Source organism: Ictidomys tridecemlineatus, chromosome 5, assembly GCF_052094955.1.
Source record: "Ictidomys tridecemlineatus isolate mIctTri1 chromosome 5, mIctTri1.hap1, whole genome shotgun sequence".
Lineage (NCBI taxonomy): Eukaryota > Metazoa > Chordata > Mammalia > Rodentia > Sciuridae > Ictidomys > Ictidomys tridecemlineatus.
The window spans coordinates 39,317,260-39,344,089 of record NC_135481.1 but is presented as its reverse complement, the minus strand read 5'-3'; the positions used below and the strand labels follow the sequence as shown (position 1 = coordinate 39,344,089).

At 36.7% G+C, this 26,830-nt stretch overlaps 1 protein-coding gene across 2 annotated transcripts; it reads left to right on the top strand.

Moving 5' to 3' along the window:
* Positions 1-191: 191 nt before the first annotated feature.
* Positions 192-26,745, top strand: Rad51 (RAD51 recombinase). Of its 2 annotated transcripts, XM_078049804.1 has the most exons (10): positions 193-616; positions 2,820-2,908; positions 5,395-5,532; positions 7,697-7,814; positions 9,518-9,609; positions 17,256-17,350; positions 24,061-24,174; positions 24,932-25,061; positions 25,253-25,374; positions 25,960-26,745. In XM_078049804.1, the coding sequence occupies exons 2-10, from the start codon at positions 2,822-2,824 to the stop codon at positions 26,081-26,083; spliced, it is 1,020 nt and encodes a 339-aa protein (XP_077905930.1). In that variant the 5' UTR covers positions 193-616; positions 2,820-2,821; the 3' UTR covers positions 26,084-26,745. The 2 variants fall into 2 exon arrangements, with proteins under 2 accessions (XP_077905931.1, XP_077905930.1); XM_078049805.1 differs by lacking the exon at positions 5,395-5,532 and having other exon boundaries at positions 192-616.
* Positions 26,746-26,830: the final 85 nt, after the last annotated feature.

The window sequence follows — 26,830 nt, the reverse complement described above, 5'->3', positions numbered from 1 at the left end:
TTTTATATTTTCTCAACTTGGGAGGCTCAGAGCGCCAGTTAAGATCAAAGATTCACATTTCGACGCTGCAGGAAAAAGTCTCGAGCCACACCTTTTCCCAAAGCCGCCAATATCGCTAGCCGAAACTTCCGCAGCGGTGCATACTGGGAGATGTAGTTCCAGGCCTGTCGTACCATTTCTTGGGACTTGTAGTCCTCTATCTGGGAAGAAAGCGACAACTCGCAAAGTTTAAACCAGTCCTTGGGAGAAAGGGAAGAGCGTAATCCACAGTATCACTGGCGCTCAAATTCTTTGGGCCCATCTCTACGCTCGCGAACAAAGGTGGAAGAGACTAAAATGCGGGTGCGAGAGGGGCGGGGCGACGTCACGTCGACGCGGACGTGACCCTGCCCGAGAATCTTTGGCGGGATTTCTGAAAGTCGCGGGCCGAAGTGCGGCTGGAGAGCCAGTGCTGAGGTGACTGAGGCTCCTTCCGAAACGCGTAGTTGGTTCCTGAAACTTGCTTGGGTTGTGCACAGGAAGCCGACAACCGTGTCGAGAATTGGAGCGCGCGCTAGATCAGTGGACTGAAGTCGGAGCGCTTGCCCCGCCTCACCTAGCAGCGCTGCAGACCCAGGTGAGTTTTAGGCACAGTCGGTCTCCTTTCCAGAGTCGGGGCTTGTCCTATAGTTAGCGACGTCCTGACCTGGCCCGTGCTCCCGCTGCCGGCTCTAGGGGCCCCTCCGCGCCAACTGAGAAACCCGAAGATGGCGGGGAGGGACATGCCCGGGCCTAACTGACCCTCAGAGCTCGTTGTAGAGCAAAAAAAAATCTGACCCAGGTGTTTAGTGCTTCAAACCCGGCGTTCATCTGATGGACTTTTGAGCAAGCCTAGATCCAGAGAGTGGTAGTCAGACCTAATTAATGTTACAGTCAAGGTTTCTGAATTCCTGGAACCTGGTTTTGCCTACAAAGTCCAACCTACAACTGCCCATATTAGATGATGTTTCCCATCATCAAATACGGGAAACCTTTCATGGTTCTCGTAATGCCTAGGGAATGACCCGAATGAAGTTTGGTTTTTGTTTTTTAAATTTCTAAAGGGATATGTTTGTGTGTGTATAAATCCATCATAAGTGTACGCAATAACGTGAATTAATACAAAATCAATATGTAATTACCACTCAGGTCAAGACATAGAATGCTGTGGCTCGGGGTATATACCTCAGTGGTAGATGGCTCATCCCAGCAGTACTTAAGTCCTGGATTAATTCCCAGCCCCGCGCAAAAAAAAAAAAAAAAAAAAGCACCCCAGAAGCCTGCCTTGAACCTCCTTGTATTATATTTGACTTTTAACACCATTGACTAACTTGGCCTGTTTTTTTGAGTACATCAACAGCATACAATGTTGTTTTCCCACATGCTCGTCAAATGTCAGTATTTGTATTTTTAATTTTCCCCTCTTCTGGTGGGTATAAGTAATATCTCATTGTGGTTTTAATTTTCCTGATTACTGAAAAGGTTGAGCTTTTTGTTCATGTGTTTCTTGGACATTTGGGTATCTTCTATTGCGAAATACTTGTTTGAATCTTTTGCCTATTTTTCTCTTGGGTTTTCTGTTTTTTCCTTACTGATTTGAAGGAGTTCTATTTATTCTGGTTATCAATCTATGTGGTAAATAGTTTCTACTGTGATTGATTTTTTTTCATGCTATTATGTGGTTTCTTTTGATGAATAGACATTCTGATTTAAATATAGTCCAGTTTTGTAATCTTCTTTTTCCTTTTTAGTTGTTGCATTACTTACCCAATTCAAGAAATCGTTATCTAGCCTGAGGTTGTGAAAATATTCTTATATTCTGAAAACTTTCTTTTACCTCTTATATTTAAGTATAAGATCTAAATTGGAAATCTGTTTTTCCCCTTGTGTGAGAGATGTGTCAAGTTCATTTTATTCTTTAAGGCTATCTACTCAACACAGCACTCACTACTTATTAAACAGACCATCCTTCCCCATTATTCTGCAATCTTTTTCATAGATAATAAAAGAAAATACTTACATGTATTCCTGTGATTCTGATGTGGAATTCAATTCATAGTTTTTTAAATTTTCCACCTGAGAGAGATGGACCTAACCCAGTTAATAACAAATGGTCATCCTGTCTTCTGTCAAGTCTTCCAAGAGTAGAGTTCCTATTATCTTTGGGGTTAAATTTGTCCTCTTATGTGTCCAGATTCTTTCTCTTCTCATCTCTTCCTCCCTCTGGAGGTTCTCTACCACTGAACTACATCCCCCAGCCCTTGTCCAGATTTTTTTGATGTGACCGCCACCACTACTAGTGATTGAACCCAGGGGCACCCTATCACTACTGAGCTACATCCCCATCCCTTTTAATTTTGAGATAAGGTCTCAGTTGCTCAGACTAGCCTCAAACTTGAGATCCTCTTGCCTCAGCCTCCCAAATTGCCGGGATTATAGCACCCAGTTTTTTATATAAATTTAAGTCCACTTATTATTGTGGACTTAAGACTTTTACACTTTCATTAATATACCTTGAAGATAATTTGATGTTTTTTGTTCTCAGTTCTTTTTGAGCTGAGTATATAACTATGATAATAGCCTTACATGTGGTGTGGTGGTGCTCAGCTATAATCTCAACTACTTAGAAGGCTGAGTCAATCCATAGTTGGTTAAATCCTCAATGTAGAACACCAATAGGGAGGGCCAACAGTAATTCTTCAGAGATTAGTTGCAAAACTAACTTTAAGGCTCTTTCCTTACTCCCATAGTAGTTCTTTAGTGTTCATATTGTTGGCCATCTGTTTTTTTGTTTGTTTCAGTAATGGCTATGCAGATGCAGCTTGAAGCAAACGCAGATACTTCAGTTGAAGAAGAAAGCTTTGGCCCACAACCTGTTTCACGGTTAGAGGTATGTTCATAGTTACTAATTTTTTAATTTTGATGCTGTACTAGATTCTACCTAATGGGGGATAGCAACCTTTACATAAACTGTAGGTTTATTCCTTGATAAAAACCCAAAGAGTTTTCAGAGGTTGTCAAGAATCCTGTGGAGCCTGATGTAGTAGCAGCATGCCTGTAATCCCAGCAATTTAGTGAGACCCTGTCTCAAAATTTAAAAATAAAAGGGGCTGGGGATGTGACTCAGTGGTTAAGTACTCCTGGGTTTAATCCCCAGTACCCCCACCCTCACCCGAAAAAAAAATAACGCAGAAAGGTTTGATATTATTGCTAAACATATCAGGCCAAGTCTTTTCTTTTGTCAACACTTCTCTTCGTATTGTTTTTCTTTCTCAGAGCTGGATTTTCTTAAATAGGCTAGGGTCCTATGATGGATTAAGTATGCTTGCACTAAGTATGAAAATGTTGTCCAGGAACTATGGTGGCCTGGACTGGTTATGCAGGGAGGAATAGGGAGCCACTTCCCTCTGTTCACCCAGATCTCTGCTGAAGTTACTGTGCTATCATAGATAGGAAGAAAGTGTGGGATTGTTAAGGTATAAGAGCCAAACTCAAATTTGTGACCCTGCCTAAGAATAGCAAGCACCAGAACTGGGGCTTTGCAGTATTTTGGCCTGTTTTGAGTTGAAAGAAGTGAGAGGAAAAGCTTTTGATTTTTTTTATTTCCTTTTGCATAATTCTCCCATCTCCAACTAAGCTTCAAGACTCTAGAGGTTACTTAAATTGGTTTCTGATAAACATTTGAGAATTCAGAGTCATAATTTTTGGTGCCATGAGCTTCCTTATACTTCCACATAGGTATTGGTTTCTGTTGGCAAATACTAATCTTTCCCTTCTCTTAAAGCCTCACTGAATCTCACATATATGCATATCTGTCCACTAATTCATGTTCTCTCAGAAACCATAGTTTTGGTGGCTAATAATACCAAACCTAACTTTGTAAATAGGGAGAAAGAAGTGCCTTTTGGTGGTTCACTTTGAGAAGTAGCATAAAAAATAGTCATGTTTAGTAACCAAAACTAGTTTTGCCCATTCTTTTTTTTTATGATCTCATTTATTTAAAAATAAACATTCATTTACATATGCATAATATCTTCTGAAAATTACACAAGAAACTAATAGAGGTTACCTCTTGCGAAGAGCAGTACTTATGATATGCCAGGAGAAAGACTTCATTTTTTTTTTTGTGTGTGTGTGTGTGTGTGTGTGTGTGTGTGTGTGTGTGTGATGTTAGGGATTGAACTCAGGGTCTTATGCATGCAAGGCAAGCACTGGATTTATAGCTTTATATTCTGTTCTGAATATTTTTACCATGTTGGGGGGAGACAACTAAGGATTGAACCCAGGTATACTTAGCCACTGAATCATATCCCAACCCTTTTTATTTTTGAGACAGGGTCTTGCTAAATTGCTGAGGCTGGCCTCAAACTTGCAATTCTCCTGCTTCAGTCTTGTGAGTTGCTGGGATTATAGGCCTGTGTCACCATGCCAGGCCCATTCCTAGTCTTTTGAGGAACCGCCATAGTAATTTACATTTCCACCAACAATGTAAAATTTCCTTTTCCCCACATCTTTTCTAGCATTATTCCTTTTTTCTTCTTTTTTTAGACTGGGGATTGAATCTTTGGAGGATGCTCTGCCATGAGCTATATCCCTGGGCCCTTTAATATTTCTATTTCAAGACAGGGTCTTCTAAATTGATTAGGGCCTTTCTAACTTCCTGAGGCTTGACTCAAACTTGTCAGTCTCTCAAGTTGCTAGGATTACAGGTGTGCCTCCACAGATGGCTCCCATATTTATTCTTGTTTATGTTCTTGATGGTTGCCTAGTGCTAGTTTAAACACTGGTTTTGATAATGAAAAAGTTAATAATTTGTAATTTGATAGCTCATATGTGGGTCACACTTCTCAGGTCTTTTTGTATAAATTATATTACTTTAAATACCTCTGAATTAAGCCAGGCATGATGGTGCATACATGTAATCCCAGAAGCTCCGAAATCTGAGGCAGGAGGATTGTGAATTCAAAGCCAACCTCAGCAACTTATCGAGGCCCTAATCTACTCAGTGAGACCCTGAGGTTAAGCCCCTGAGGGCTGGGGTTGTGGCTAAGCCCCCCCTGGGTTTTTTGTTTGTTTGTTTGTTTGTTTGTTTTAAAGAGAGAGTGAGGGGAACAGAGAGAGAGAGAGAATTTTAACATTTATTTACTTTTTCTTAGTTCTCGCGGACACAACATCTTCCTTTGTATGTGGTGCTGAGGATCGAACCCGGGGCTGGCCGCACGCATGCTAGGCGAGCGGCTACCACTTGAGCCATATCCCCAGCCCCGCCCCCCTGGGTTTTATCCCTGATACAAGGGTGGAAAAATCCTCTGAATTAGATAGGTTACATATTAAACAAGTAAGAGATCTGAAACTTAAATATGATTTTATTTGCAGCAATGTGGCATAAATGCCAATGATGTGAAGAAATTAGAAGAAGCTGGCTTCCATACTGTGGAGGCTGTTGCCTATGCACCAAAGAAGGAATTAATAAATATTAAAGGAATTAGTGAAGCCAAAGCTGATAAAATTCTGGTAAGTTCAGCTCTGTGACCTAGGAAGGCATTATTGGGAATAGTACAAAAGAGTAAATAAATAGTGAAAGATAGTCTTCCTCCTTCCATCCTCCTCCTTCCCCTATGATCCTGTTCCCCTTTCCAGAAGAGACTGTGTCCAGTTGCTTACCTTGGTATTTTCCTCTTGTGTAAATTTCAATATCATGAAATTAGATTTAAATGCTATTAAATTAACTATGAATTTATACTCCCACCAGAAATGACTGGTGTGTAATATATATCTTTTTTATTAATAAGATGTTTTTTATATAAGGAAAGTGAACAGAATAGATATATTTGATATTTTTTGTCAAATGTATTTATAAATTTATGTATAGAACATATTCTGGGGATAAATATACTAAAATATTTACATTGTTATTTCTGGTTGGTAAAAATATGAGCAATTTTGTGTGTTGGTAAATACATGTCCTAGGAATTAAACCCAGGGCTTTACTTAGCCTAAATATGTTCCCTACTACTAACACTATACCCTAGCCAATTTTTTTGCTCAATTTTCTGAAGCCTCCTTGTTTTCTTTAATGAGAATCTTTCAGTTCACTTTTATATAGATGAGATCTTTAATAACAGAGAATGTGATTTCAAATCGTGTTTATTTTTTTTACTGTAATATAAAAGTGATTTTACTGGCTTAACTGAATATGAAGTGTTAATTTAATAATCCCTTTTTTAACAGCACTTTAGTTTTTGAAATCCCTTCTCTTTCACATATATTCTCATTTTGCCTTTATAAGAATACTAAGAATGATAAGTAGGGTCAATATTCCTGCTTTATAGATAAGGAAGCTTAAAACCAGAGGTTTAATTATTGAGTCAAGGTCATGCAGAGGATAGCAGAACTAAGACCAGAACCCAGATATTTTATTGTACTCTAACCCTTCCTCATCTGCATTTTATTGTATATTTTTAAAATATGTGTATATATGCACATATATATAATGTTAAATTGTAGGTAGACACAATACCTTTATTTTATTTATTTATCTTTTTATGTAGTGCTAAGGATCAAACTCAGGGCCTCACACATGATAGCCAAGTGCTCTACCATTGAGCCAGAACCCAACCCTTATCGTATATTCTTACACTAAGAGCTTTTATGTTTTTAAACACTGGTAAGATATTAATCTATCTACTTATTTAATCTCAATTTGTAAAATTTACAGTGCTAAAAAACCCTAAGTAATTCCTAATGTAAGTGATAAGAGTGAAGATGTTGCTATCTATGTGAGTATGAAATCATTTATTGGGTTACTTAATGTTTATTGAAGTGGTGGCTTAATTGTAAATAAGAATTCTGAGGGCTGGAGTTGTGGCTCAGTGCCTAGCATGCATGAGGTTGGGTTCGATCCTCAGCACCACATAAATGTAAAATAAAGATATTGTGTCCACCTAAAAAAATAAAATATAAAAATATATATGTATATATAAAAAGAATTCTGAGGGCTGGGATTGTGGCTCAGTGGTAGAGCTCTTGTCTAGCGTGCAGGAAGCAGTGGGTTTGATCCTCAGAACCACATTCAAAAATAAAATTATTATGTCTATCTACAACTTAAAAAAATATTCTGAGTTTCTAATACTTTTGTTAAAAGATTGATTTGGGCTGGGGATATGGCTCAGTGGTAGAACACTTACCTAGCATGTACTCTGCACGGATTCAATCTCTAGCACCATGAAAAGACGATAAAAGCATACTGTGATTTTGACTAAATGCCAACAGGGGTTCCCAAAGTCTATTTGCTGTCACTTTCTGGGCATCAATTTTCAAGACTGAACAAAAGCTGACAGGGTCTTCACTTATGCAGTGTCATATCTTAGTTTTAGGAATGATATCAGTTCTCTGCTTCTGGGAACACATAAATGTAAATCTAAAATAAGTAAATTGAGATATGCAAAATGATATAGAAAGGGATTTGATTTCAGATATTTTATGTTGTGAATTCCTGAATGCTAAGGGTCTACAACTTAAAAAAAAAATTCATTTGAATTTGATAGTAGAAACCTTTGAAAGACAGCATTGGTATCGCTGGTATCTTAGAGAATACTTGTAGTTCTTGCACTTTAATCACAGACTTTCCAGGTAAGGGTTATTATTTGGTTGATTTAACATTCCTTAATTTTCTCAGGCTGAGGCAGCTAAATTAGTTCCAATGGGTTTCACCACTGCAACTGAATTCCATCAAAGGCGGTCAGAGATCATACAGATTACTACTGGCTCCAAAGAGCTTGACAAACTACTTCAAGGTAATATGAATTCGTTAACCCATGTTGTAAACTGTTTAGCAAAGTGTGCAAGTTATAGGAACAAAACTGAAATATTTAAGCATGATTTACATGTTAGATATGATTAAGAGTTAAGGGAAGTATCCACATTGAAGAATTAAGACTGCTAGGTGTTCAGCCAGATAAAATGAGAAGTTGTGCTCCATTTGTGTACAATGATTTGAAATGCCTTTTGCTGTCATGTATAACTAATTAGAACAAATAAAAAATTAAAAAAAACTTTTGGGGTTGGAATTTGACTTATAAAATATTAAAATTATCTTTTGTTTGTATTTTATGCAGTGCTGAGGATCAAACCCAGTGCTTCCCATGTGTAGGCAAGCTCTCTATCACTGAGCTACACTTCCAGCCCCTAAAATTATCTTCAAGTTAAATAATTTAATACTACATTCAGGCAATAAACTTCCTCTGCTTAAGGAATAAAACTAGTTATGATCTGCTCTACCACAAGGTTGAAAGTTTGCTGACTAAAAATCGCCTTTGTACTTAGGTATGGGTGGTGATGGGAGTTGAACGTAGGTCCTCATATGTTCTACCATTGAACTATACCCCCATTCCCAAAGTACTCTGTTTGAATACTAATAGTGTAATGCACACTAATCTTCAGGACTTTAAGGAAAACTAGGGTTTTTGAACTTTTAAGGCGTAGCTATCTAACTGCTATAAATTAGATTTGGTTCTTGCTTCTTTCCCTGTTATCTCATCATTCAACTTTTCTTCCTTCTTTGGGTACAAAATGCCATGGATTCTGAAATAAAGCTCAAATTTGAGTGTTCATCCTCTCTCCAAACTCACCCTCCCAGCATTTACTTGGTGAAAATCATTTAAAATCTATACACCTCAGTTTTCTCCAAAATGAGGATAAAAGGACTTTTTACATTATAGGTTATTCAAAATAAATGAGTAATACATATAAATATATACTATAATGTCAGGTATATAAGATACACTTAGTAAATATTAGATGATACTACATAAAACTATCTTTTTAAATAGCTGCTTATTGATTTGTAACAATACAGTTTTGTATCCTGGTTGTGGTGGTAGGTTTTTTTGGGTTTGTTTTGGTGCATCCCCACCCCCACCCCACCCCAGTATTAGAAATTGAATCCAGGTGTGCTCTACCACCAAGGGAAACATTTAGCCTTCTGTAACCCCCTCCCCTTTTTCTTTCTTTCTTTCTTTTCTTTTTTTTTTTTTTTTTTTGAGAGAGAGAGGGTCTCACCAAGTTGCTAAAGTTAATTTCAACCTTAAAATTTTCGTACTTCAGCCTCCTAAGTCGCTGACACTACAGTTGTACACCATCAACCCCAACTATTAATGGTAGTTACTTGAAGCTGCACATTGGATAAAATTGCCTGGGACTGTACAATCATGTAAGTGTGTGCATGTGTAACTGGAGAAATCTGAACAAACAATCTAGATTATACCAGTGTCAACTTTCTGATAGGCTAGATGAAGAGTACACAGAACCTCCCTGTACATTTCTTTGCAACTCTATAAATCTATAATTATTTCAAAATAAGTTTAACAAGTTACTGCTTATTGAAATTTCAATTCTAAGTTATAAAAACATCTTTCTGATGAGCTCCAACAACATTTCTAATGTTTCATTGTAGTCTCAACATTTTATTGTTCTGAGAAGTGCTTCTTGTTGCTTTTAGGTGGAATTGAAACTGGATCTATCACAGAGATGTTTGGGGAATTCCGAACTGGGAAGACCCAGATCTGTCATACACTAGCTGTAACATGCCAGGTGAGCTAATTAAATAAGCAAGGATTAGTTGTCTCGTGTATTTGCAAACATCTATTAGGACAGACATAAAAGGACTTTCTTTATCCTGAGGACTCCTATAGCTAGTTGGAAGATAGACTCCTACTGCAAATCTTCCACATCATAGAAACTTCCATATCACTGATTTCAAATGCTTTCTTATCCCTTAGGCCTCTCCTAGCTTTACCTGCCCTTTTTTTCATTAGTTTGCATATTATGGTTGATCATTAAAGTAATTCCTTTAGAAATAACCTCAACTTTTGTATCCACTTGAAGAGATACCAATCTTAGAGGAATCCTATTTCTCGGTATTTGAACCCAAATTATTTACTGATCATACTGAAGAAAAATCATACCATAAAGTTGACTGGTTTCGCTTTAAATTCAAGATGACAACCTTTAGATTAGCATTCAGTACTGTTTGGCTAATCTACTGAGTTTCTCCAGTTAGGTATGCTCTCCTAAACTTTATCTCATACTTGGTCCTTTCTCCTCAAACCTTCATGTTTCTTTCAACCCTCACTCTGAGCCAGGGATCTAACCTGCTTTTCACGTCAAATCTACAAATCCAGCTACAATTTTACCCATCTTTATTTCAAATTATGATGGATGTGTGTCCCTTTTCCTCTCAATAGCTCATCCCTAACACTGTGATCTGATTACCATCTGTTGCCGTCCTCTCACAGACTCCTTCCATTCTGTTTGATTTCTCTTAGATATCTTCATCAGAATACAATTATGCCCAGTATTTCCTCTGTTGGAAAATCTTCCCTGGTTTTCTTTTACTTATGCTCTCATTAATGGGTGGATTTGGGAACATACACACTGGGTTAAATAATTGCTTAATACATTCATTTAAGTAATAAATACAGGAATCAAACTAGACTTCAGAGCATTAAAACCTTCATAAGGGTAGATCCTATAATTGGCTTGTTCCCTGCTGTGTTGCTAGAAGCTAAGTCATTATTTGTTATTCAGTAATCATTCAATAGAATTTGAATGGATGGAGATTATAGAAACGAAGTTCTAGGGCATCCTGACATACTGTAAAATAAATGATACAAAGGAAATAGCTTAACTATTTAAAGGAGAAGGAAGTATTGCTTTACTCTAGAGTAATCAGAGTATGTTTCTTTATAAAGAAAGATATTGGAAGCCAGACAAAGTGGTGCATGTCTATAATCCCAATGGCTTAGGAGGCTGAGGCAGGAGGATCGAAAGTTCAAAGCCAGCTTCAGCAATGTAGCAAGACTAAGCAACTTGGCAAGACCCTATCTCAAAATAAAAACATGATGAGGAGGAGTACTGTTTGGCTAATCTACTGAGTTTCTCCAATTAGGTATGCTCTCTTAAACTTTATCTCATACTTGGTCCTTCTTAAATTATGATGGATGAGTGTCCCTTTTCCTCTGGCTCAGTGGTACAGCACTTGCCTAGCGTGGGTGAGGACTGGATTCAATTCTCAGCACTGCATATAAATAAATGAATTTTTTAAAAAAAAAGGTCTGTCAACATAAAAAAAAAATGAAAAGGACAAGGGATGTGGCTCAGTGACTAAGTGCCCCTGAGTTCAATCCCTAGTACCAAAAAAAGAAAGATAGAAGGATAGATGGTTATTGGAGTAGAGTTCTAAAGGATACAAAATTTAGGAGAAAGAAATTAAAAGAATTTAACTGTATTGAATGGAATAAACAACACACTCGATGGGGAGACATAATGTATAAGAAGATAATACATAAATCTGTTCACATATAGCCTCTTTAGCAGTTAGGTAGAAAATTGTAGGATATGAACCTTAAAAAGATATATCAAAATGGGGCTTGGTGGCACATGCCTGTTATCCCAGCTACTTGGGAGGCTGAGGCAGTCAGATGACAAATTAAAACCAGCCTGGGTAATATAATGAGACCCTCTGTCTTAAATTAAAGGGTTTGGTTGAGTACCACCTGAGATCAATTCCCAGTACTTAGGAGAGGAGAAAAGAAATCAAGATCATATTGATTGATCATATCATAAATCAAGGTCTTCAGTGTAGATACAAAGTATAAAATTGGGCTAGGGACATAGTTTGATGGTAGAGTATGTGCTTAGCATGCGTAAGGTCTAGGTTCAATCCTCAGCACCAACACCAACTTCCAGTGAAGTTTAAACTTGGTTCTGTAAAGAGTAGGGAATATTTCAAAATTTTCAACAGGAAAATAAAACTTGCAGAAATATTCTGGTAGCAACCTGTTGAAAAATTAGAGCTGAGAATATTTGATCTAAGATTATTAAAAAACATCTAACTGGAGAGTTTTATGGAAATATGAGTTCAAGTTTAGAGACAGTGGGTTGGTGGTGACCAAAAAAAACCCAAGTGAAAATATCTAGCAGAGGTTTCTTAATATATGAGACAGGGTCTTCAATACAATGCCTAGGCAGGCTTTGAACTCCTGAATTCAAGTGATCCTTTACCTCAGTTTTCTAAGCAACTGGGATTGCAGGCACATACCATTGTATCCATTTTATCTACCAGTATTGATGAATATGGAATCAAGTCATATACAGAAGTAATAGTGGAATCTCTGAAAATGAAATATCTACAAGAGAGTGTAGAATATAGAAGAGAAAGCTAACAAACTTCCTTGTTAGTGTCAAACAGTATTTAGTGGGTGCCTTTTTTCTTTTCTGAATAGGTCATCTTCACATTCTCTGGCTTTAAGGATATAATTCCTGGGAGTGGGTCAGTCCAGGTTCATAGAATCTGGACTATTCTTATGAACCAATTCTTGCATCAAAATTTTTTGAGACTTTACCATCATTCTTGATATTTCAAAGAAAAATTATTTCTTGTTATTTTGTTTACAATACTGAGGATTGAACTCAAGCACTTTACCACTGAGCTACATTCCCAGTCCTTTTTATTTTGAGACAGTCTGTCTCACTAAGTTGCTGAGTCTGGCCTTGAACTTGAGATCCTCCTGCTTTGACCTCCCATGTCATTGGCATTACAGGCATGTTTCACCATGCCCTGACATGGGCCCACCATTTTCTTGAGATGATGAATGCTGTTTGTTAAGGTAGAAGAATATTCTGTTTCTTTATGAATAAGTTTATCTACCATCAAGCAAACCAGCTTGATAGTTTTGTTTTTCTATCATTTACCTTTCTCACTTACATTTTATTGCTTCTTTGATTGCTCCACTGATCCTCCATTTATTTATTTATTTTAAGTTGCAGATAGGTACAGTACCATTTATTTATTTATTTGTTTATTTAGTGGTGCTGGGGATTCAACCCAGGGCCTTGTGCATGTGAGGCAAGCATTCTACTGAGTGAGCTATATCCCCAGCCCCCAATTTATTTATTTTTGTGGTACTGAGGATCGAATCCAGTGCTTACATATGCTAGGCAAGCACTCTACCACTGAGATACAACCTAGCCCTCTCCACTGATCTTTTCTTTGCAAAACAAAATATCACCATATGTCTTATGAGACAGCCAGGTTAGAATTCAATATCAAGTACACCTGTGTCATTGTTGGCCCTCCTCATGAATAATTCTGAGAAAGAAGGAGTTTGAAGAAGAAAGAAAGAACTTTGAAGATAACAAAATATTGAGGAGATTGGTAGTAAGCTATGAAAGTTGTTTGAGCACCATTAGAAATTTGATAGCTAAAGTAGAAGAGCACTATTTAAGATATTGCTTAAGAATGTAGCTCTCAGTGGTAAAGGGTGTCTGAACTCAATCCCCAGTACCAGAAACAAACAAACAAATAAAAAAAAAACTGTATTACCCTTTTGGGATGTAGCTCAGTGGTAGAAGACTTGCCTAGCATATGTGAGGCCCTGGGTTTGATACCTAACATAGTGGTTGGAAGGGGATTTAACCTTACATGGGTCATTGAACATGATGTGTGGCTTTTTATTTATTCATTTATTTATTTGTTTTAAGATTTTTTAAAAAAAAAGATGGACACAATATCTTTATTTTTTTATGTGGTGCTGAGGATTAAACCCAATACCTCACAAGTTCTAGGCAAGTGCTCTACCGCTGAGCTGTAACCCCAACCCCTTGTGTGACCTTTTTATTTATTTTTAAAGAGAGAGAATTTTTTTAATATTTATTTTTTAGTTTTAGGCGGACCCAACATCTTTGTTTGTACGTGGTGCTGAGGATCAAACCCTGGCCACACGCATGCCAGGCGAGTGCGCTATCGCTTGAGCCACATCCCCAGCCCTGTGTAACCTTTTTAAATAGAAATGTTTTACCTATGTTAACAACTGCTTTGATTTTTGTCATGCTAGGGATCAAACCCAGAGCTTCCTTGTGTTAAAGAAGTGCTCTACTGTTGAGCTACATCTCCAATCCCCTCATGTTGTTTTGAAAGGGATTTATGTAGAATAAATATTTACACATTCATCATTGCCATGGCAGTTAAACATATGCTAATGCTCTGAAGTTCTACAAATAAAATCCTAACCTGGGAATGTTTATTAAGTTGTCATATATTGCCTGTTGACTATAAACTGAAGCAAAGGTCTCAGGTAAATGTAGTCTCTTTATAAATATAACATTCAGGGCTAGAGCTGTAGCTCAGTGGTAGAGCACTTGTCTAGAATGTATGAGGCACTGGGTTCAGTACTCAGCACCACATAAAAATAAATAAAATAAAACTATTTGTCCATCTACAACTAAAAATATTTTTTAAAAATTCACAGGTGGCTGAGCAACTATAGATCTTTGATCTTTTTTCAGAGAAAAGGAATGTTAATTTGTTAAAAGTTGAAAGAATTACACTTAACTAGTCTAAGAGCTAGGACCAGGGGTATAGAGAGGATGTTAGATTACTGCTTATATCTAAACATTCTTTGTTCTCACTGTTCAGATTTTCTCAACTTAATGAAGTGAAAACTTGCTAAGAATTGGATGTCTAACACTGAAATTATATAAAGTTGAGAGCTACAGTTAAAATATAAAAATACACTCCATATTTGTTCAGAGTACTATACTAATTTAAAAATTCTGAAAACATAGGTTGGGGCTGTAGCTCAGTGGCAGAGTACTTGCTTCACATGTCTGAGGCACTGGGTTCTATCCTTAGCATCACATAAAAATAAACAAATAAAATACAGGCATTCTGTCCATCCACAACTACAAAACAATTTTTAAAATTCTGAAGAAATAATTTAACATATGTATTAAATTTAAAAGTATATGCTCACTAGACATAGTGGAGCACACACCTATAATCCCAGTGGTTTGGGAGGCTGAGACAGGAAGATTGCAAGTTCAAGGCCAGCCTTGAAACATAATGAGGCCCTGTCTTAAAACAAAAAATTTAAAAAGGACCAAGGATGTGACTCAGTGGTTAAGCACATCTGGGTTCAATCCCTAGTACCAAAAAATATATATATAGTTTATAGTTTTTTTTATCATTTACCTTTCTTGTGTGTGTGTGTGTGTGTGTGTGTGTGTGTGTGTGTGTGTGTGTTTTCTTTCGCAGAAATATACAAAGAGTAAATATACAAAGAATTTTTTTACCATTAAAATGGTAAAAATGAGAAACAACATGCATAGGAAGAAGAGTTAAATTATAATACTAAGCAGTTATTTAAAAACAGCTAAAAATATTGTGCTGTAGTCCAAGAACACAAGATGGCTGTGGTCGCACTAATAGGGCAAGTTGGAAAACATAGCCTGTAGTTGATCTGCATATGCTCCAGGCTACCACTGACTCAACTATATCTGACACCTTCTCTGTTTCCTTGTTATCAATCTGCCTATCTGTGCCTAGTTACCTATGGCCTCCCTTCTGTCTAAGGAGGTCCACCCAGTTGCAAAAGAATTTTCTTATGATAGCATTCACAATATCAGAAAGTGAGAGAAAGGGAAAATCATTCATCTGTATCCTGGAGACTTAGCCCCAGAGTATCCAGATTTCCTCCTCTCCACAAGCTTCAAAAAGCTTCTACTTTGATCCTGTTGGCCATTGGTTCTACATTTTTAACCTCTGTCAAGGCCCTCCTTTTGTTTTATACATGTCTTTTGTTCCTTGCATACATTCACATGATATAAAAAATTTTTATCTTCCAACTTTCCAAATAGTAATATAATTATTCTCTTTCTAAATTAACAAAGCCTTTCACAGTAGAGTATATAACAAAATCAGTGCCCTAAAATTTGGGGAAATCATTATCTTCAAAGTACTTTTCTGTACATCAAGTACTATTTAAATGATTTACATGACTTTATTTAATCCCAGCCATATCGGTGTTTATAGCAGCAAAATTCACAATAGCTAAATTATGGATACAGCCCAGATGCCTGTCGATAGAAAAATGGATAAAGAAAAAAGTTTTTTCTAAGATTAGTATTGGGTATTTGCCAGCCCCTGAATGTAAAATGTTCTAAAGGATTTTCCTCAGAATCCAATTGGGAATTTTGGGTCCAAAATAGATTTCTAGTTTGGAAACTATCCTTAAAGCATCATTCACTTAAAATTTGTAGAATTAACTTAAAGGTGTCTGACATGGGATGGGTAGTCTAAAATAGAGTTTTCTTTGTGGCCTATGAGACTGTTTTCATAATATTCTGTGTTCCTTTCTTTTCTTGCCTCTTTTGTTTGATTCATTGGGTGTGTGTGTATGATTTTGAGGTTTGGGGATTTGGAGTTTTTTGTGTGTTAGGTTCTTTGGGTTTTGAGGCTGGGAATTAAATTCAAGGCTTCATGCATGCTAAGCATTTTGCTTTTTTTTTTTTTTTTTTTTTGCTTTTTTTCCCCTTTCCTCCTCCCTACTTACTATAACAAACTATTGTTTTCCTTTTTCACTTTGTTCACTTTTAACACCTATATATACTATTGCAGCAAATACCATGTCTCTTGCTTATATTTTAAACTTTCTATGGAGGCTTCTGGGCCATTGACAAACCCCTTCAGTAGCCCTTTGAAATGAACTCTGCTCAATAAAGTGAAGTATAGGGCTAGGGCTGTGGCTCAGTGGCAGAGCACTTGCCTACCATGTGTGAAGCACTGGGTTCCATCCTTAGCATCACATAAAAGTAAACAAATAGGGGCTGGGAATATAGTTCAGTTAGTAGAATGCTTGCCTCACATGTATAGGCCCTGGGTTCGATCCCCAATACCACAAAAAATAAATAAATAAACAAACAAAGGCATTCTGTCTATCTACAACTACAAAAAAAAGAAGTTCTTTTAAAAAGTGAAGTATAAATTTGTTCTGGATGCTAAGATTAACTGGAGATTGGATTAGGATCCCTTGTTAATTAGACCTAAATGGGTAAATGATCTTCTAATTATTTGTACTAATGAACTAATACATCTTCTATTTGTATGCAGTCAAATTTTTTTCACCTACTTTGAACTATATTTGTGAGCAATCTAACTCTGACAAGATTCTAGCTTTGTGTGCTATTAGACATAATATGAGAGCTTCATGTCTAATACCAACTGTGTTTCCATCCAAAGGAAATTACTTCTTCCTGCCTCTTATCATTTTAGAGTTTTTATTTTTCTTCTCTGCTTTATCGGGAGTAGGAGGAATTATAGACCTGTCATGGGGAACTTGGTCCACCTGTATCAGAAATATCAATTATTTCCACTGTTGTTTTTTGGTTTTCCTCTTTAGCTTCCCATTGACCGGGGTGGAGGTGAAGGAAAGGCCATGTACATCGACACTGAGGGTACCTTTAGGCCAGAACGACTGCTAGCAGTGGCTGAGAGGTAGGTTACTTATTAAACTAGAAAATATATGGCTGCACTTGTCACTGTGCAGAGTCTCACTGAATTGCTCAGGGCCTCAGCCTCCTGAGCAACTGGGATTATAGGCATGTACCATCACACCTAGCATGACTTACAGATTTCAACACTATTCCCATAAAAATTACAGCAAGCTTTTTTGCCAAAGTTGACAAACCAGTTATAAAATTGATACGGGAATGTAGGAGACTCAGAAAAACTAAAACTAACACTGGTGATTGCCAGTGTTAGTTTGGCTAAAGAATATCTCTTGTGTTACTTCACATCCCAAATTATGTATATGGTTCAAAAGAATGGTCTTCTGTAGTAAAAGGAAAAGGGGGTGGAGGCATTATTTAGTCAATGTATTAATCACTGTCAGACTGGATAAAAAATAAATTTATGGGGCTGGGATTGTGGCTCAGCGGTAGAGTGCTCGCCTGGCACGTGCAGAACCCTGGGTTCGCTCCTCAGCACCACATAAAAATAAATAAGTGAAATAATAAAGGCATTGTGTCCAACTATAACTAAAAAATAAATTTAAAAAATAATAATAAATAAAAATAAATCCAACTACATACTGACTTCCAAAGAAACACTTCAAATTCAAAGACAAATAGGTTGAAAGTAAAAGGATAGAAAAAGATGTCACATGCAAACAGTCACCATAAGGAGGGTGAATAGTTATATCAGACAAAATAAATTTTAAGACAAAAAAATAATAATACTGATAAGGGACATTTTATAATTAAAAGGTCAGTTCACCATCAATAAAAAAAATCTTAAATATATACACACCTAACAGCAGAACACCAGAATAAGTGAAACAAAAACTGAAGTAATTGAAAGAAAAAAAATGGACAATTCAACAATATTTGGGGACCAATATCACTCTCACTTTCAATAATAGATGGTACTTTCAGTGTCAATAATGAGTTGAAGGCCTTGGTGAAGGTTGTTATTTTCATCAACTTTTTTGTTGCTGTGCCAAAAGACCCAACAATAAGAATAAGAGGAGAAAAAGTTTATCTGGTTCACAGTTCCAGAGGTTTCAGTCCATACATAGATGTCTAAAACAGTGATTATGAGTTTAAGCTCATAATCTGATGTGTCTGTGTATTCTTGCATCGTCTCACATATGAGCTTTTGTGGGGCATCTCAGATCTAAATCATAATAGATGTCTATGAAAAATCTATTACTGGCATCATACTTAATGGTGAGATTTTGAATGCTGTCCTCTTAATGTCAGGAAAAAGGTGGTAGGTAGGTCCTTGCCAATGCAGTCAGATAAGAAAATGAAATAAAAGGCATCCAGTTTTGGAATGGAAAAAGTAAAACTGTCTATTTGCTGATGACATGATGACTGTATGTAGAAAATCTTAAGGAATCCATACAAAAACTAGAACTAGAAAAAAAAAAGTTCAGCAAGGTTGTGGGATACCATGTCAATATGCAAAAATTAATTGTGTTCCTATATATTATCAAAGAAATTCAAAAAACAGTTTCAGAGGCTGGGGATATAGCTTAGTTGGTAGAGTGCTTGCCTTGCATGCATAAGGCCCTGGGTTCAATCCCCAGCACCACAAAAAACAAAACAGTTCCAGTTACAGTAGAATGAAAAAGAATTAAAACAGTGGACAGGTATGGTAGCACTTGCCTGTACTTTCTGCTGCTTGAGAGTCTGAGATAGAAGGATCTCTTGAGCCCATAGTTCTAGACCATTCTGGGTAACATTGTGAGACCTGTCTCAAAAAAGAAAGAAAATGTTTCAGAATAAATCTGACAAAAGTAAGACACATTGAAAACTATAAGCCTTGCTAACAGAACTTGAAGATGAAATTCCACATTCATGGGTTAAAGACTCTACTATTAAATGGCAGTCTTCCTTAAATTGATATACAGGTTTTTTTTTTTTTCTTTTTTGGTACGGGGGATTGAACCCTGGGGTACTTAACCACTAAATGATATATCCCCACCCTTTTTTATAAATATAAATAAAATAGAGACAGAGTATCACTGAATTGCTCAGGGCCTCAGCCTCCTGAGCAACTGGAATTATAGACATGTACCATCACACCTAGCATGACTTACAGATTTCAACACTATTCCCATAAAAATTACAGCAAGTTTTTTTGCCAAAATTGACAAACCAGTTATAAAATTGATATGGGAATGTAGGAGACTCAGAAAAAACAAAATATTCTTGAAAAAGAAAGAAGAAAATTGAAGGTCTTAGACTTCCCAATTTAAAACTCATTATGACCGGGATTAGTGATAACCTACCTATACTCCTAACTACTTGGGAAGCTGAGGCAGGAGGATTGCAGTTCAAGGCTAACGCAGTATACTGTCAATTTAGCTGAGACCCTGTCTCTAAATAAAATTTAAAGGGCTGGGGATATAACTCAGTATTTTCCTAGCATATGTAAGGCCTTGAGATCAGTCCCCAGAACTGCCAAAAATAAATATATAAGCTCATTATAAAGTAATTAAGTAATTATGATCATGGCACAAGGATGAATTGAATTAAGAGTTCAAAAATAAAACCTTTAATATCAATGCGGAAAAAAAAGAATAGCCACTTACTGTACATGGTACTAGTAATTACTAGTAACATGGTTATTCAAAAACATTAAACACAAACTGGGTATGGTGGCGCACACCTGTGATCCCAACGGCTTTGGAGGCTGAGACAGAAGAATGGCAAGTTAAAAGCCCGCCTCAGCAAAAGCGAGACACTAAGCAACTCTATGAGACCCTGTATCTAAAAATAATACAAAATAGTTCTGGGGATGTGGCTCAATGGTCAAATGCCCCTGAATCCAATCCCTGGTACCTAAATAAATACAGAATAATTGCCATATGATCCAGTTATTTCCACTTCTGAGTGTATATGCAAAAGAATTTAAAGCAGGGAAGCACTTGAAAATGCAGTACACTGTTAATCAGCAATCACAATCAAAACAACACAACAATCAAACGGTGGTAACAACCCAAATGTTCATTGGCAAATAAATGGATAAGCAAAATGTGGTATGTATACATACAATGAAATATTACTTGGCCTTAGGAAGGAAGAAAATTCTGACACACAAAACAGTATGGACATTATGATAGGTGAAATAAGCCAATCATGAAAGGAAAATACTGTGATTCTACTATGTACTAGAGTAATCAAAGTCATGGAGACAGAATAAATTAGAATGGTGCTTACTTGTAAACAAAATCAAGAGCTATTGTGTATGACATTTATTGTTAAATTTATTGAATGTCTCAATTAGTAAATTAATAAATAATGTTTTATCCATCAATAGAATGTTGTCTGGCAATTTAAAAATATTTAAACATTGATACATGTTACAATATGAATGAACCTAAAAACATGCTGGTGGAAGTTAAATATAAAAGATCACATACTGTACAATCCATTTATATGAAATTTCCAAAGGGAAAAAATCTATGAAGACAATAAAATTATGTATATTGAGGGTAAGAATCTGGAATAACTGCAAATGGACTTAGAGATATTTGTGGTTATAAATGTTCCACAGTTGGACTGTGTAGATGGTTGTACAAATCTGCAAATTTACTTAAACTTGCTGAATTTTGTATTTACAACACATTTGCTTTTTGATATATTACTTACATTGCAGTAAAGCTGATACATCTTTCCAATGAACTCAAAATTATTTTCTTCTGTTTAGGCTTAAATATGATAATTTAGTTTTTATCACACATTTTACTGAAACTCAATTAAAGAGAATTTACTTCATGTTGGGTTGTCAGATTCAAGTTGAAACCTGCCTGATTAATTTGAGAATATTTTCTCTAGTTTTATAATTATAATAAAATTCTCTTTCCTATTTGATAATCAGAGGGATCCAATCCGTTCAATATATACCACTGAAGCATAAAATTAGGTTGAAACAATAATTGTAGCACTTTACCTCTGCTTACATGAGAAAAAAAGAATTATTCTCTTTTGCAACCTGACCTTAGTTCTCTGAAGCTGTATGTGCTGAACTGTCTTCTCTCCCAGGCTTGTTTAGCAGTCTTTTGGATAGAATCACTAAGACTTTTTCCAGTAATATAGGAAGTATTCAGATAATATAGAAGAATATAAGCCATGAGGATGGAAACTTTGTTTTGGTCACTCACTGTATCCCATAGCCCTAGAACTATTCACTCATTTATTAATGAATTAATTACTTTATTAATTAGGGCCATGTTTATGATGATTTTTTTCATTGAAGAGAAAATATGTTTGAATAGAAATTAATTCATCTTAGTCACACCTACCTAGTGAGAAAATTTTTAGAATTGAATTTCCATGTATATATGTTGCTTTCAATTGATAGTTCTGGAAAGTCATAGGCCTCCTTAAACTAATATCCAATTTCTGTTCCCAGCAGAACAGAATTTGCCATGAACTTTTGAAGAATACTAAACCACAATCAGGTTACTATGGCACAGGATTGCCAGAATGTGTGCATTAGCACACATGTACATGAAAACAGCTACATTAGCAGCTGGGAACTTGTTAGAAATGCAAATGGTAGCCAGGTGCAGTGGCATAGGCTTGAAATTTCAGCTGAAACTGAGGCAAGAGATAACCAAGTTTGAGGACAGCCTGGGTAATTTAATGAGACTCTGTCTCCAAAAAAAAATAATTTGTTAAAGTGTAGGCAAAGTGGTAGAATACCTGCCTAGCATGTGCAATGTAATCCCCAAAGTCTCAAAAAAAAAAAAAAAATACTATCCCCATCCCTATCTCCTTATCCCCATGATAGAATCATGAACGTAGAATAAGCTCAAAGAATTACAGAACACTGGATTTTCTTTAAACACTATCCCTCCATCCATCCATATCTCCCTTTCTCTTGTGTTTTACTGAGAAATGAACCCTGGGACCTACATCCCCAACTATTTTATTTTGAGACAGAGTTTCATTAGGCTGTCAAGGCTGGCCTCAATCTTGAGATCCTTCTGTTTTCTGTGTTCCAATTCACTGTGATTACAGGTATGCGTCACTGCATTCAATTGATCATTCTGTTTTGAACTATTAAATAAGGGGATAACTATTATACTTCATGAAAACCACTGTTTATAAGTAGTGATACATTATTTTCACATTGTTCAGGGTGTGGATAAAAGCATTCAATAACATCTTGGGGGAGTGGTACTATGGATTGAACTCAGGGGCACTCAGCCATTGTATTTAGAGACAAGTTCTCACTGAGTTGCCTAGTGACCCGATTTTGCTGAGGCTGGCTTTGAACTCGTCATCCTCTTCTCAGCCTCCTGAGCTGCTCAATACATTTATCAGAATCTAATAGGTATATAAAATATACTAGGAAATTAGTGAATCCCATCCCAGTTTTTTCCCTAAAGGAATTTATATTCCAGTAAAAGAATGGCACAGTAGTTCTTCACAAGTGTCATAAAAAAGCTCAAACCACATTTTTAGAAATCCTGAAGAGAGAGAATCACATCTATTTGAGAGATGCAGGAAATCTTTTGTATAAGTACAGGTAAAGCCAGGTGTGGTAATGTATGCCTATAGTCCCAGCTACTGGAAAGAATCACTTGAGCCCAGGATTTGAGGCTAGCCTGGACAAAACAAGGAGACCCCTAACTGAAGAAATTTTAAAGAGTGCAGGTTAAGTCTGTTCAGATAGATAAATCAAAACTTTTTTTTTTTTAAATGCTGCGAAGATGAACCCAGGGCCTCTTTCCTACTACACCAGTGCTCCATCATTAAGCCACATCCCCAACCCTTAACATTTAACATTTAGCTGTACACAACACCTTTGTTTTGTTTATTTATTTTTATGTGGTGCTGAGGATCGAACCCAGGGCCTCTCCCGTGCTAGACGGGTGCTCTACCGCTGAGCCACAACCCCAGCCCAACATTTAACATTTAATGAGAATGAAATTGTCTTTCTTGAGCAACCTTGAACATTCATATCTTAGTTAGCAGAAGCAGAAGTGAGTCCATTCTATGAAAACAGGAGCTATTTTATTTGCTCTTTAGAGACAAAAGAAAAAAATCATTAAGCCATAAATTGAATTCAGATGTCACTCAGTTATACTACATACATAAATATCACATTCTGAACTGTAACTTGTTTTATTCTTTTAACTAGAAACTATTATGAGAATTTTGAAGAAATGAAATATGTTTAATAAAATCCTTCCTTGAACTTATAGTTTGGGGACCCTTTTTTAGAAGGCTTAATTTCATATACCAATAGTTGATGTGAATTCAAATTGATATATTTATTTTGGCTTGTTGCCCTTGGGTATTGCAGAATATTGTTTCCCTGTAATTAGGAATTCTCATTCTAGATCTGGAGTCCTCAAAGAATAAATTTGATTTATCTTAAAGTCTTACCAGGTACATCTACTCTAACAATTGCTGCTGCCATCTTTCTCTGAAGTTTGCCTGCATATCATAATAAAAAGGGATTTAGTGCTGGGGATGTAGCTCAGTGAGAGAGCACTTGTCTAGCATGCACAAGGACCTGGGTTTGATACTCAGCACCACCAAAAAAAGGAAAAAAAGGTATTTATATTCTTGGATCTTGAAAGCACTGTCAGTACCACTTCTTACCTATCCATCCTGGTAATTTAAATCTTAGAAACGAATTTCTCACCCAACTGAGTTCTGTGCCTGAAATGTTCTCTTTTCTAGATATGGTCTCTCTGGCAGTGATGTCCTGGATAATGTAGCATATGCTCGAGGATTCAACACAGACCACCAGACTCAGCTCCTTTATCAAGCGTCAGCCATGATGGTAGAGTCTAGGTATGTGTTTAGAAGATACCAAATATGTTCCCAGAGCTTTTTGTATCTTGTTCATAGTAACCCAAATTAGAAATGGAGAATTTTAGTTTCTGTTATTATGCTTATGACATGTGTATATGCACATGGGCTTTACTGGAGATTGAACCAGAGCTTCATGTCTGCTAGGCACACACTTAAAGCACTGAGTTGTATACCTCAGCCCTTTTTAGAGACATGGTTTCACTCAGTTGCCCAGGCTGGCCTTGAACTTCGCAATTCTCTTGCCTCAGCCTCTGGAATAGCTGGGTGTACATAGTCACTCCTGGCCTATTTTGACACTCTTTTGTTTTGTGATCGAGTCACTAATGAAAAATGAAGCCAAGGGCTGGGAGTATAATTCAATGGTAGAGCACTTGGCCTAGCATGTGTGAGACCCTAGATTTAATTCTTATCACCATACACATACAAAAAAGAAACATGATCTAGACACCTATATGAAAATTAAAATATGAGATTTTACAGGATTGAATAAAGGAATAGAAACTGACACAGGCTAGAAAGTCTTCAGAAAATGCTTGTTCTTGTTAGGCTAGTGACTCAAGAGAGTGAGGCAGGAGGATCTCAGATTTAAGGTCAGCCTTGGCAACTTTTGAGAACCTTGTCTCAAAAAAAAAAAAAAATAGAAAATACTGAGAGTGTAACTCAGTAGTAGAGTGCCTCTGGGTTCAACCCCTCGTACCAAGAGAAAAAAAAGAAAGAAAATTCTTGTTCCCTTTAGGTATGCACTGCTTATTGTAGACAGTGCCACCGCTCTCTACAGAACAGACTACTCAGGTCGAGGAGAGCTCTCAGCCAGGCAGATGCATTTGGCCAGGTTTCTGCGGATGCTTCTGAGACTTGCTGATGAGGTAAGCTGCAGGGCTACAAAAATTTACAGGAACCTTGCTGAGAGGTGAGGACTTTAGTGCCTAATATCAAGTTATTAGTTTAAAAACAAAGAGAAACCTTAGTCATTCGTTACTTTGTGGGGGGAAGTGGTGGCAGCATTAAGGTTCTTGGAATGTCCCTAGCTACAAAACTCACATCCTTTCCCCATCAGTTTGGTGTAGCAGTGGTAATCACCAACCAAGTGGTAGCTCAAGTGGATGGAGCAGCCATGTTTGCTGCGGATCCCAAAAAGCCTATTGGAGGAAACATCATTGCCCATGCATCAACCACCAGGTAAGGTTATGGCATTAATACTTCTTGCTTAAATATATGTTCTATTAACTGTGAACTAAACAAGACAATAAAACATTTCCATTTAAACCATATTAAAGGGCTGGGGATGTGGCTCAATTAGTAGCGCACTCGCCTAGAGTATGTGAGGCAATGGGTTTGTTTCTCAGCAAATAAAGATACTGTGTCCACCTAAAAACTAAAGAAATAAATATTTTATAAAATAAAATAAACCATATTAAAGCTGACATTGTGTAATTAAACATTTGGGAACTCTTGCTAAATCTAATTGTCTTACTCTGATTGGTACTGGTGTTTGCTTTTGGTTCATAAAGGAATTTAAAACTCTGTTACTGAAGAATGAGTATTGAACCTCTGCCAGATTATTTTGAAAAGTGTCTGTTTCAGTATGAGCATTCCACTAAAGGGGTCAGAGAGAATGGATTTCTCCAGGTTAGAAATGCACTAAAATCCCTAATGTCCTTGTAGGAAATACACACACGTATACATATATATCTAAAAAAGCTCTATTATAAAGTCAGGATGTAATTATAATAACTTGGTGCTTTGGTCTGTCTTTTGGGTCAGATTATACCTGAGGAAAGGAAGAGGGGAAACAAGAATCTGCAAAATCTACGACTCTCCTTGTCTTCCTGAAGCTGAAGCTATGTTTGCCATCAATGCGGATGGTGTGGGAGATGCCAAAGACTGAATTATTGGATTTTTTCCCCTGTGGTAAACTTTTTTTAAGTGCTGCAATCTAATGGAGAGGACTGCTCCCTGGGGTTCTTCACAAGCTTCTTCCTTGTTGTGAGTGCCAGGACTACATGCAGGAAAATAGCTATTATATCAGCCTTTCTAATTGTGTAAATAGGAGATAGGTCAGTATTCACAAACTGATCTGAAATGTTTATTCCTTCTGGAGCATGTTAATCTATGTAATTTCTTTGGTGTTTATAGAGGTATAAAATACCTTTGACATAGTGTCTAGGAATGGACTCAGAGCTAACAGGTCTCCAAGAAAAGTAGTTGGGAAGATCTGATTTCTTCTTTCACTTCCAAATAATGATAAAATAAAATGTCTGAGCTCTGTAGCCAAAGGAGTGAGTCTCTTCACAGGATCTTTTCTCTATCAGCAAAACTCCCCTGTTAATTAGAATGTAAGTTTTAAGGTTGTATGCCTGAACTCATAAAAATTTGATTTCGATTAAGGACTCTGGGATGAGGCCTGCTGGGCTATCAGTCCTTATTCTTCTACTTGCTTGGTCTTTTACTTACCACTAAGACTAACTGAATTCTGGAATCTTAAGCATTTCAAAGACTAAGTAAGCAGATACACTATGAGGCTGTTAATAAAATACTTTTTGTAATGAATATACTATTTAGTTTTTTTGTGGTCCTAGGGACTAATCCAAGGGATGCTCTACCACTGAAGTATATCTCCATCCCTTTTTATTTT

Excerpts from the sequence above, each read along its gene's own strand:
- Rad51 (XM_078049804.1), top strand. The coding sequence starts at position 2,822 with ATGGCTATGCAGATGCAGCTTGAAGCAAACGCAGATACTTCAGTTGAA. Across the intron at positions 5,533-7,696 it reads CCAAAGCTGATAAAATTCTG|GCTGAGGCAGCTAAATTAGT; the intron begins GTAAGTTCAGCT and ends TAATTTTCTCAG. Across the intron at positions 25,375-25,959 it reads GCCCATGCATCAACCACCAG|ATTATACCTGAGGAAAGGAA; the intron begins GTAAGGTTATGG and ends CTTTTGGGTCAG.